Source organism: Patella vulgata, chromosome 1, assembly GCF_932274485.2.
Source record: "Patella vulgata chromosome 1, xgPatVulg1.2, whole genome shotgun sequence".
NCBI lineage: Eukaryota > Metazoa > Mollusca > Gastropoda > Patellidae > Patella > Patella vulgata.
The window spans coordinates 5,001,907-5,015,782 of record NC_065879.2 but is presented as its reverse complement, the minus strand read 5'-3'; the positions used below and the strand labels follow the sequence as shown (position 1 = coordinate 5,015,782).

Sequence of the window (13,876 nt, the reverse complement as noted above, 5' to 3'; positions counted from 1 at the left end):
ACATACAACCTGGGAATCGACTGTCAGTTTGAATAGTAGTGATTCCCCGGTTGTACGTGACAAGGAATAGGGTCGCCTGTCCAACCTTGTGGGTTTTTTCTGGGTCCTCCGGTTTTCTCCCACTGCTAAAGTCCCCTAAGCGCAAGGGAATTATTGAAATAAAATTCAACCATATGATAGTCCTGAAATGATCTTGTTTGTGTCAAGTGGATGTTAAACCCTCTTACAATTTGCATGTTTATATCTACAGAACGAAAGGGTTCACTATGACAATGTTCAAACAAATGCACTAACTTTCACTGACGAAAAAGATTTAATTTATCAGTTCGACAAAATACCACCCACATCTAGCAAAACCGTTTCACCCAAACGTTGGGATCTCCTCCTACAAAGCCATGTTAATTCGTTTTGTGTATTGTCTTAACATATGTATCACCTACCTGACAGTACCTAGAATAAATACACATAGGACTTACACAGGTAACAAATTTATAAATATTTGATAAACAGGTTAAGTGAATCCCATCCAAGCTCCAATTTAGTACCTGGATTATGAGTGTGGTTAAAACGTGGGAAACTTAGATGATGGTGCAACTTCAAATATCATGCACAAACCAAATACAATAATGACGCCATTCATTCGGAAATTTTGGTTTTAAACAAAATTAAAAATAATCAACTTATGTCCCTCCACACACAAAAACTCAAAATACAATAATGAAGCCATTCATTTGGAAATTCTGGTTTTAAAGTGACTTTATAGTTATATTATCGTTGTTTTAGTTATGAAGTGTCTGGTAGAGAATATAAAAGTTAATAGAGTACATGAAATTCCATTACTTCCATGTCTTAATTCTCCCTATTATAGAAAGAATAATATAATTTGAAATAAACATAATGATCGTCATAAAGCTATTGTGAAGGAAACATAACAACTCAATTTCCTATCCAATCATTGCCATTAGTGTCTGTCTATACCTTTACTTTCTAATTAAGGGAGTTGGATGGCCAAATGGTTAGCATGTGCGCGCTGTATCATAAGGTCTGTCATTGAGTCAACTGCCGTGGTTTCGATTCCCCGGTTGTACATGACAAGAAGAAAGGTCGTCTGTCTAACCCGGTGGGTTTTCTCTGGGTGCTCCGGTTTCCCCCTACTGCTAAAGACCCCTACGTGCAAACGAATTATTGATGTATAATTAAACCATATGCTAGTCCCGAAATGACCTAGTTTGTGTAGAGTGGACTTAAACCCTCTCTCTCTCTCTCTCTCTCTCTCTCTCTCTCTCTCTCTCACTATCTCACTAGTCAATATTATCACTGTATTACTTCAACATTTTATACCTGGTTATCTTCTTTTTTTTTAGTTTTGTACGTTTGCTCAATGTATGTATACTTCAGTATAAAATTATTATTTTTCTGAACTGAACTGAACTGAATAAATTAAATTGAATTGTAATTAGATGTTTTGACAAATGAACAATGAAACTTTACCCAATAAGGGTTTAACCTCCATTCGACACAAACTAGGTCATTTCAGGACTAACAAATGGTTCAATTTTATTTAAATAATTTGCGTGTGTGTAGGGGTCTTTAGCAGTGGGAGGAAACCAGAGGACCCAAAGAAAACCCACAAGTTTGGACAGGTGACCCTACTCCTCGTCATGTACAACCGGGGAATCAAATCCACGCCAGTTGACTCAGGGACAAACTATATGATACAACGCGTTAACCATTCAGTCATCCAACCCCCGCCAAATGAGCAAAGAATCATGTAATATTGAATATTACTCTAATAACCTGATAATTCCTAATCTAAAACAAATATTTGATACCTGTATTACACAAATAATGAACAAATCAGTTCTATTTTCATTCTTCTAATGCTCTGCTATATTATTAAGATAAATAGCTGGTTTCTAGGGAAATTTAGGATTTATAGTTTTATGCTGAAAAGATAAGACCTCTACATCTGTATCTGCAAGCCCAAAACCGTATTTTAATTATACATTTAATCCAGCTAAATATAGATAACACTGACAATATCAACTGTAAGGTGACCTGTTAAAAGGCAATAACCCACATAAAAACAAGAAATGAAATAGCAGAACTTTATAATAGGAAGCTATCTTGATCGACAAAGATTCTAATTTTCTTCAGATATTCTCGGACAGGAAGTAATTGTAGATATAATTTCATTGTTTTGTATATCTAAAATTTGATCTATGGCTATTATTGTATTAATCCATACTATATCAATGTATTATTTAAGTATGTGTATTGTATCTATGTGGGCCTACTACCTGTATGTGTATTGTATCTATGTGGGCCTATCACCTGTATGTGTATTGTATCTATATATTATGTGTATTGTCTCTATGTGGGTCTATTAACTGTATGTGTATTGTATGTATGTGGGTCTATTACCTGCATGTGTATTGTATCCACCTCGGCCTATCACCTGTATGTGTATTGTATCTATATCATGTGTATTGTATCTATGTGGGTCTATTACCTGTATGTGTATTGTATCTATGTGTATTGTATCTATGTGGGCCTACTACCTGTATGTTTATTGTATCTATGTGGGTCTATTACCTGTATGTGTATTGTATCTATGTGTATTGTATCTATATATTATGTGTATTTTATCAAGGTATTACCTGTATGCTATGCATTGTCTGTATTACTTGTGTGTATGTCTATTTTATATGCGGAAAACACCGGAAAACAACCGGAAAACACCGGAAAACACCATTTTATACTGAATACCGGAAAACACCGGAAAAACACTAAATACCGGAAAACACACTAAATACCGGAAAATACCCTAAATAGGTAACCTGGAGACTGGCACCCTAAATAGGCAACCGGCTGTGTGCCTGGGTAAGGGTTAGGGTTAGTTTCCTGTTTATAGTATAGCCCTTCTCCTGATTACCTATTTAGGGTGGTTTCCGGTATTTAGTGTGTTTACCGGTATTTAGTGTTTTTCCGGTGTTTTCTGGTATTCAGTATAACATGGTGTTTTCCGGTATATAGTATAGCCCTTTTATATGGGTATTTTACATGTATTTTCAAATGTGTATTTTATATGTTTATTACCTGCATGTATGTGTATTCAAATATATATGTATGTGTATGTATGTGTATTTCATCAAATGTGTATTACCTGTACATATGTATTGTGTGTATTAGCTGTATGTATTTATACCTTATATGTGTATCACCTGTATATTTGTATTATGTGTATTACCTGTATGTATTTATATCTTATATGTTTATTACCTGTATGTATGTGTTTTTTATTTATGCATTACCTGTATAATTAGCTCCGAGATTGTGTCAAAATAATTCTGTACTGTAAGTACAGCAGGTTGGTATAAGAATTCCAAGAACTGGGGGCTGCCAAATTTGGATTTCAATGAAAAATGATGTATAATATATCTTATAGTAATTGAATGTATATGGGAGGTTAAAACATAAAAGGTAGCCAAAGCTACTAGGTATAATCCTTGTAAAGTAACACTTTTTGTTGTAGTAGGTGTTTCCCCTTTGACACTTTATCACTTTTATATGGTATCTACTGCAATCTACAGCATATTGGACTTGGATTTCAGAAGCCAAAGCTACTAGGTATAATCCTTGTAAAGTTATACTTGTTTTCACACTTTTTGTTGTTGTAGGTGTTTCACCTTTTACACTTTATCACTTTTATATGGTATCTACGGCAATCTACAGCGGCCATGTTTTAATACCAACAGGTGATACCATACGGTGTCTCTACTACTTTCTTATTTTCTCTCTCCAGACAATTTCTCAGCTTCATATATTAACTGAAGTTCCTGATAGCTGTAAATTTACAACTTTCTTTGATATTAACACTGATAACCACGGCTCAAATAGTTCTATAAAGATAGACTACATGTTTTGATATGTTCCATCCTAATATTTGTAGAGAATGTTTATGAGGTTTAAAAAACATCTGTATCTATCTTTAAAGAAAGTACAAACTCTTTTTAACTTAAAACTGAAACTGTACAAGTTGTGTAGTTGTATCAAATGCAAGTACACTTGTCTGATGTTCTAATGGTATATCTGTAGTATCTCATAGGCCTTTGTTGGCCAGGAATCATTTGTGTTATGCTGTATAGTCTCTAAATATTCAATTGATATGTGACACTTTGATCAAATAAATTGTCATTATTATTACTTGTTAAAAAGCAATACACAATCAATACAATGTCAACACCTAATTAATACAATACATCCTCAACACCCAATCAATACACAATCAACACCTAATCAATACACAATCAACACCTAATCAATACACAATCAACACATACGGTAATCAATACATAATAAACACTTAATCAACTCCTTATCAACACCTAATAAATACAATACGTAACCAATACGATACATAATTAACTCCTAATGAATACATAATTAACTCTTAATCAATACAATACATAATCAACACTTAATCAATACAATACATAATCAACACTTAATCAATACAATACATAATCAACACCTAATCAATACATAATAAACACCTAATCAATACACACAGGTGTACAGGTCCGATGAATGTGGTGGGGGAAATACACGAAATGCCCGAAAAAATTCTGGTTTACAGAATCTGTATATGAAGTGTCTGTTTGTATTTGGGAACATCCCAGTAATAATTCTTACTTGTTTGTATTTCTAACATGAGAAGACTTGTTTCTAAATATATACATACTCAAATGGCTGTGAATGTCAACAATGTATCTACCTGAATTCACTGAAGTCAAATAAAATATCAGAAATATAATACCATGTTTGCTAATAAGAAAACGTTGGGTTATGTGGGTGGTACACCCAGTTTAAAAGAATTATAGCTTTATTGGTTCCGGCCAGGTGTTGTAATTCAGAATCAAGTAGGTTTAGTTTTTTTATTATCCTTAGAGTAGTATCTTTTCTTGCTAAGACTTGTTTCGTGATTTATTGAAGTTTTAAGACTTTTTTTTTTTTATTATATACTTTTTCAAACAGTCAAAAATTCATACAACCAAAAAATGGTCTATATTGCTGACTTGCAAAGACCAACACAAACTTCTTGATTTTGAGAGAGAGAGAGAGAGACAGAGAGAGAGAGAGAGATGGGGTTTAACGTTCACTCCACAAAAACTAGGTTATTTCAGGACTAAAACATGGTTCAATTTTATTTGAATAATTCGCTTGTGCAGACAACCGGTGAATCAAAACCATGCCAGTTGACTCAATGACAGACCTTATGATACAGTACGCACGTGCTAACCATTCGGCCATCCAAACCTCCCGTCTTGATTTTGATAGCATTACATATTTGCTGTAGGCCAACATTTAAAAAAAAACAGTAGTCAAAAATGTAAATATAGTTATTCAACATGACATTTTAGAGCTGGTTGTTCCTGCGGAAAAAAAAATTATTGATCGACCAAATCTTAAGCATCATCTTTTTCAAAAAAAATAAAAAATTGCACAACTTGTTTAGAGAGTCTCGGAGTAATCAAGTTTTGATTAAATTTTCACAAACCCGTCCGACTTTTTTTTTTTTAAGGTGCTGTAATGAAAATAACGAAGAATTCACACACTCTTTGAACAAGATTTTACGGACAAGAAATTAAAAATACATCCATTTGACTGCACATTCAACAAAACTAATTACTGTTTTAAATTACTGAACTGTCGATGTTAATCTGCAAAACGTAATACATGTTAAAATGTCTATTCATCCATTTTTCTTCTTACACATTATTGTCTGCAAGGTGTCCAATTTTCTTAAGAAATCACCTTTTGTTATCTTTGCCATTTTACTTTTTCTTAACACTTTGTCTATATAATATAAGTATAACACTTTATTTGTGGTCGAGTGTGGAAAAACCTTACTTAAAGGGACAATAACACTCTTGCTGGCTTGAAAGCTCCAGAAAATAAATAATAGCCTTATTCTAAGTATTAGATGTTTATGTGTCCTACCTGTTGTGTAAATTATCCATTACATCCTATTTTACTTGTCCAGAGGGTTCGAAAATATTTTTAAATCCAAGTCACATTTGAAAAGGTTTACATTAGGCTTGTCAAATCATTTAGTTGAATTTTTTCAAATTGTTTAAATTAGGTGTGTTCAGATGAAATTTGTATCATCAATTAATTAGAATATTGTAAAATAGTACAATTTGTTGACTAGAATAAAGATTGGGACATATTATTCAGTTACAACAAAAGTGGTATTGAGCCTTTAAAGATACATTATGTAAGATTTAAATAAAGAGCTAGCCATTCTTGCTATAATAGTTCGAAAATAGATAATGTAAAAATAATAATTTGAAAAACTTCATTCAAATTACTCTATTGCGAGCGAAGATATTAGCATTTGAAAGTTTGACAAGACGTGTGCAATAATTTCAACCACCGACGTACTGGTTGTTTGAAGCTAAGTCTCGCTCCTCCATTTTTAGCTTAAATCAAAATATGGTTGAACTGTTCTAATCTATTTAATATCGGCAAAATCCGATGCCATGGAGAATTGATTATGGTCTGGATAGGTTAATTAATGTCTAATTAATAATTTAGAAAACATTTCAGGCCTAAAGAAAGACCTGCAATAGGCAGATTTAGCTCTTGCATAATGTATGTTAAACTTATAATCTTTTTTCTTGAGAAAATGTTGGCATGGCTACATTTTCCAGACAGCTATGTGACCAGTAGTCTCAAAATCGTGATCGTCCTCAAGTACATGCCGTCCTCAAGTTCATACTGCAATCAGAGTGCTTAATCAATTTATATCAAACTGAGAGAGAGAGAGAGAGAGAGTGAGTTTAATGTCTACTCGACACAAACTAGGCCATTTCGGGATTAATATATGGTTCAAATTTAGGGGACTTTAGTAGTGGGAGGAAACTGGAGAAAACCCACGAAATTGGACAGGTGGCCCTACTCCTTGTCATGTACAAGTGTGGGAGTATAACTCCACTTGACACAAACTAGACCATTTCAGGACTAACATATGGTTCAATTTTATTTCAATAATTCCCTTGTGCGAAGGGTTCTTTAGCAGTGGGTGGAAACCGGAGGACCTGAAGAAACCCACTTTGATGAACAGACGAAAAGACCCTACTCCTTGTCATGTACAACCGTGGAATTGAAACCACGCCAGACCTTTATGCAATATTGCTTCATTTTGCAAGCGGACGTTAAATAAAGTCTGTTCACAAACAGACATACATAAATAAAACCGAAGTACATGTAAATGAATTGAGATATTGGCAACTTGGCAAGCAAATCATTCTAACAGTATTTAAAACTATTTACGTCCTAAAATTAGTCGTGTGATTTACCTTCCAACACATGTGAAATGTTGATGAGCTAGTTCTGCACAGACAAGGTGCACAAATTTAAGTGATAAAAATATTGTATAAGCTCATCATCAACAATAATAATGTGTGAATAAACATACATGCATGTATATGACAGCGTTGTAAATGATGAAAATAGATCTTACAGATAAAATAGCTCTACATCTTGTGTTGGGTATCATCAGAAAACTTAACGATTAACCGTTTTTTTGAAGCTGTAAAGATACGACTTTATTTTCACCCGATCAGTTCTTGTGTTGAGTATCATGAGAAAACTTAACGATTCACCTTTTTTGAAGCTGTAAAGATACGGCTTTATTTTCCCCCGTCCAGTTCTTGTGTTGGGTATCATCAGAAAACTTAATGATTCACCGGGTTTTTTGAAGCTGTAAAGATACGACTTTATTTCCCCCCGTCCAGTTCACGTACACCAAGGATGATACCCGACAGGAGAGCAAAATGAAGTTTTAACGTAAGCTCAACACAAACTTTGGTTCAATTTTTTTTAATAATTCACTTGAGTTAGTGTATCAGTGGATATTGACAGACCCACAGAAAACTTAAGTATGGAATCAACACCAAGCCACTTTATTCAATGACAGACCATATGATCTATATCACACGCCACTCAACCCCTTACCTTCAATATCTCTTTAATTTAGATCTATACGTCAAAAAATATGTAGTTTCTTGAAATTAAATGAAAAGAAATGTTTAACGTCCTATTGATCTACTCCAACTGGGCTAATGAAGACGGGTATACGCCATACAGAGTTCTATGAGGGAAATTTTGCCCGGGCAGCGGCACTATCGCCTACTCTTATATCGAATTCCAACTGCCAAAGGATCTTTTATGTGCACGCCAATGTGTACACAGGACCATGGGTTTTCATCCCATCCAAATGACTAGACAGCTGTCCTTGTCAGGCCCTCCATCCAGCACCACTGACAAGGGGAAACCACGTCAGAAAATCCTGATGAACTTTCTTGGCCGTAATTTTTTGAAATAATGGAATAAAGCAATATTTCGAGAAAATCCGATGCCACTCCTCAATTAGTTTGGTTGCTGAAATACATGTAAGTTAACATTTTGTTTTATTGTTCAGTTTTGTATTTGTATGGTTAAACCATGAGTTGCCACCTTTAATTTACACCTGTTGGTACAATATATACCTAACGAGTTTTACTCAGGTGTGTAAAATAATACCTGTATCGTGGTATATTTATTCCAGTAAGAATTTTAACAAACAGCTGTTTAAATCCGACTCATGTCATTATACGATAATTCTATTTCACTATTTCAACATTTTGTTTACATTCAATTTAAAATTGTGAAAACATCACGCTAATTAAAACATTGATCATCACTGCAACCTCTTGTTTTCATGCTTTTTTGTGTATTTCTTATGACACATTTCTCCGTGCAATTATGTCTAAATTACGATCAATGCTTTAATTAGGTCTATAAATATATATATGTTCATCTGCTGTTATGTGTACTCAATTGTTTTTCCACTCAACACAAACTAGGTCATTTCGCGACTACCATAATGTTTAATATTATTTCAATAATGCGCTTGTTGGACAGGCGACCCTACTTCTTGTCACGTACAACCGGAGAATCGAAACCACCCTAGTAACTCAATGATAGACCTTATGATACAACGTGCACACGCTAACCATTCGGCCATCCAACCCCCCTCTAATTTGACAGATATAATTTCTAATACCTCATTAGATCCTTTATGACAGTTTTCCACTTATTCAATTTATTTCAGATTTCACAAGCCAAAATTTGATGCTAGATGTTTTTGTATTAAGTATTGAATTAGCTTCATTTTCATATTTACATTTTTATTGGATGAATTAACAAAAATGAGAACCATTACTGTGATAATATGAAAGTTTTGTAAACTGTTAATATTTAATTTTAAATAAAATATACACCTTTTTATTTTCAATGTCATGAAGTTATTTTTTTATACTTTTCACAATTTTAAATTAAGCATGGAAACAATTACACAGAAACCTGTATAAGGCAGCAGGAAGATGGAATTCATTAATATAAACCGCATACGCTAAAAATGGAAATGAAATGAAATGGGGTTTAACGTCCTACTGTTCTGCTCCGAACTGGGCTAATGAAGACAGGCATATGCCATACAGTGTGCTATGAGGGAAATTTTGCCCAGACAGCAGCACTACAGCTTACTTTTATATCGAATTCCAACTGCCAAGGGATCTTTTACATGTATGCCAATATATACATGGGACCTCGGTTTTCGTCACATCTAAACGACTAGACAGCTGCACCACTGACAAGGGGAAACCATGTAGGAAACGCTAAAAATGGAATAGATTAGTTGGTTACCCTATTATAACTCAAAGTATAGCACACGACACGATGATAGTTTTACATTAAATACCAACCAATCAGTATTTGGAAAATATTGACCAATATGGTCTGAGATAAGATGAATTTACTTTGACACTTATATAAACTATTCTATCATCTATAAATCTCCGGGGGGTTCGGTGGCCGAATGGTTAGCACGCGCGCGCTGTATCATACGGTCTGTCATTGAGTCAACTGGCGGGGGTTTCGATTCCCCAGTTGTACGTGACAAGGAGTAGGGTCGCCTGTCCAACCTCGTGGGTTTTCTCCGGGTCCTCCGGTTTCCTCCCACTGCTAAAGACCCCTACGCGCAAGCGAATTATTGAAATAAAATTGAACCATGCGTTAGTCTCGAAATGACCTAGTTTGTGTCGAGTGGACGTTTAACCCCATTTCTCTCTCTCTCTCTATAAATCTCCAATAGGGAGACAGAAAAATGGAGTTTAACGTCCACTTGACACAAACTAGGTCATTTTGGGACAAACATAATGTTCGATTTATTTTCATTAATTCGCTTGTACGTAGGAGTCTTTAGCAGTGGGAGGAAACCAGAGTACCCAGAGAAAACCCATGAGGTTTACAAATGGCGTTGAAACACATTATGGTATACGATTCTTGTACTAATGGTAAAATGATTATTTTGTCTTAAATATTGGATATCAGAAGTCCATCTTTTCCCGGAAAGATCATAACATCAATGTTGACTTAAATTGACAATTAAAATCGTGTTTTCAATGTTGAAGACTTTGGATGATATTGAGTTAGAGACTTAGCTACTTTAAAATTGTAATCAGTGACATCCATCCAGATGCTGTAAATTTGAAGTTGAAATACCTAGATTTTTTCACAAGAACAGTTGTGAGGTTATCCCGTACAAACTCTATAAAGAATAGGTAAATGTAGCTAATTTGTCGATGTTTTGAGATCTAAAAGTTCTCCTCTCGGCTAACAGGAAACATTTATCACCTACTTATAGTTGCCTAAATATTGACACGCGAGGGGCATAGGTAGTCAATCTTACCTAGCGAATAAACAATTTCACTAGCTGATGTGATAACAAATAAATCATTAGCAAGTCAGCATGATGGTAATACTCTCCAAACCAATAACCATCCGCTTTTAAACCTGGCCAATGACATCAATGAATAAATATCTTAACAGACGCATAAAATTATAAAAAAGATGGCGTCGGCTATCAGATGTTTGTGATGTAATATAAATAATCATGGTATAATTAAGGAAGGTGTCATACACATAATGTGTTTTTCAGATAAAAGAAACATGTTTTTACCTTGAATGATGTCAGTGTCTCGCTGACTTCTTTTAGTTCCTGAAATATAAACAAATATATTAAAGATACCGTTGTAATTAATATTAAAGATACTGTTATAATTAATATAAAAGATACCATTGTAGTAAATATTAAAAATATAATTAATATTACAAAGATACATTGTAATCTATATTTAAGATACATTGTAATCTATATTAAAGATACTGTTGTAATTAATATTAAAGACACCATTGTAATTAATATTAAAGACACTGTATTAATTAATATTGAAGATACCATTGTAATTAATAATAAAGATACCATTGTAATTAATATTAAAGATATCGTTGTAATTAACATTGAAGATACCATTATAATTAATATTAAAGACACTGTTATAATAATATTAAAGATACCATTGTAATTAATATAAAAGATATTGTTGTAATTAATATCAAAGACACTGTTGTAATCTATATTAAAGATACAGTTTTAATCATTATTAAAGTACCATTGTAATCTATATTAACAGTATCATTGTAACTAATATAAAAGATATCATTGTAATTAATATTAAAGATATCATTGTAATTAATATTAAAGATACCATTGTAACATCAAAGATACCATTGTAATTAATATTAAAGATACCATTGTAATTAATATTAAAGATACTCTAATATGTAATCTAAGTGGACTTGAAATGAAATAAAATTAAATGAAATGCTGGCTTTAACATCTTACTTTTTTGCACCAACTGGGCTATTGAAGACAGACAGATGAAATATATGCAGTGTGCTATGAGGGAAATTTTTACCTGACAGCAGCATTATGGTCTGCTCTTATTTCAATTTCTCTCAGGAGATCTTTAAAGTTTCATCCTCATGATTTGATGATTCTCCTTGCATGGTCATCCATCTTACACCCTGACAAGGGGAAGCAAGTTGGAAAATCATGAGGAACTAGTTCGGCTAGCACAGGGATCGACTCCTGGATCTCTTGGTTAGTGAGAGAGAGAGAGAGAGAGAGAGAGAGAGAGAGAAAGAGAGAGAGAAATGAGGTTTAAAGTCCACTCGACACAAAATAGGTCATTTTGAGACTAACATATGTTTCAATTTTATTTCAATAATTCGTTTGCGCGTAGGCGTCTTTAGCAGTGGGAAGAAACCGGAAGACCGGGAGAAACCCACGAGGTTGGACAGGCAACCCTACTCCTTGTCACGTACAACTAGGGAATCGAAACCACGCCAATTGACTCAATGACAGGCTTTATGATACAGCACGCACGTGTTAATCAATCGGCCATCCTGCCCCCCTGGTAAGTGTAATAAAGGGTGGATCCATAGACCATGAATAGACAGGGGTACACAGGTGATGCCGGATGCTACGAGTGCCAAAGGTACAAAGCGCACAGTTGGGGTGTCCAGGTGGCCTCCCCTGGGAAAATTTTGAAAAACTATAAGCCAGGTAATGCTATTACCTGTGCCCTTGGTACAAAGCGCACAGCGGGGGTGTCCATGTGTTCTCCCGTGGGAAAATTTACGCAAAAACTAGAAGCCAGGTAATGCTATTACCTGTACCCTTGGTATCGATACTTTGCCTAAAATGAAACCCATGACCGTTATCAGGTATTTTAAGAAAATATCTACTATTTTATACTGAGTTCTCAGACCCCTTGGTTAATAAATTTAATACAAGTTTTTGTTTGCTTTTCTAAAATAGCAATTAATGTAGCATTCTGTAACATGGTCTATTATGGACCTACGTATATATTCAGTCTCCATTGTACTGTGAGTTGGTTTTCTTTATCATTCTGCTACGGACTGGTCTCGAAATGGAAACTATGACTGAATCTTTAACAATTGTAAACTCGTTTAGAAAATTAACAGCGCAATTTTTGTGCGAAAACCCATATAATTGTTATCTCAATTTTTCTCTAGACAAAAACCTTATTTAAGAGGTGTCAATAACATTTGAAGCGATCATCAATCAAACTTGAAAACATGCGGCAACTGACAAACATGTCTCTTGTTTTTGCCATTTGATCTTGCCGAGTTGTCCGCTTGTTGTAAAACATTGTGTCTGTAATTATTTTCCAGCACATCTCCACTGTGAATTGAATTGACATAAATTGGATAGATTTTAAGACGGTTTACGCATGCATAAAAGTCTAAAAAAAATCAATTTCCCTACAGGAATAGAATACATTCAATTCCAAAAATCCAATCTAGACTGAAACGACGACTAAAAAAGTAATTTCGAAAAATATTAAACCTCTTAATAAATATCTTTATATTTAGAGCAATTTAGGACCCTGCCCACAGCAACCATAGCACCTACTTTGATAAAACTTCATTTACTTTGATAAAAGCTTCAAATTTTTAAAAATAATGCATGTAATTATGTTAATACATCCTTTCCATAAGTATAGCACGAACCCGAATGTCAATATTACCTGCAACAGTAACTTTCAACATTAGTAATTTCTGCCATTCTCCGTAAGTAGTTATAACTTTCCGAACTTTCCGTCAATAAACAATCTGTGATGTCATTTAAGTCCTTCTGCTCGTATTCTAGTGTATATTTCTATGACCAGAAATAACTAACGATGAAATTTACCTGTTGCAGGTAATATTGACATTCGGGTTCGTGTTATACTTATGGAAAGGATATGTTAACATAATTACTTGCATTATTTAAAAAAATCATGAAGCTTTTCCGGTGACCTTTAAGGCAAATTATTTCTTAAATTAAAATGTAACTTTAAGTTTTTCTGGATTTTTTTTCAAACCAACAAGTATCTAAATGATTGGCATATGATCTCCA

At 34.0% G+C, this 13,876-nt stretch overlaps 1 protein-coding gene across 2 annotated transcripts in view; it reads right to left on the bottom strand.

Moving 5' to 3' along the window:
• LOC126808473 (uncharacterized) overlaps nucleotides 1-13,876 on the bottom strand; it is a 230,454-nt gene that overhangs the window by 59,494 nt on the left and 157,084 nt on the right. For both annotated transcript variants that reach the window (XM_050533193.2, XM_050533194.1), the window contains one exon: nucleotides 11,069-11,107. In XM_050533193.2, the coding sequence (XP_050389150.1) occupies nucleotides 11,069-11,107 (39 nt within the window). The remainder of the gene's footprint in view (nucleotides 1-11,068; nucleotides 11,108-13,876) is intronic.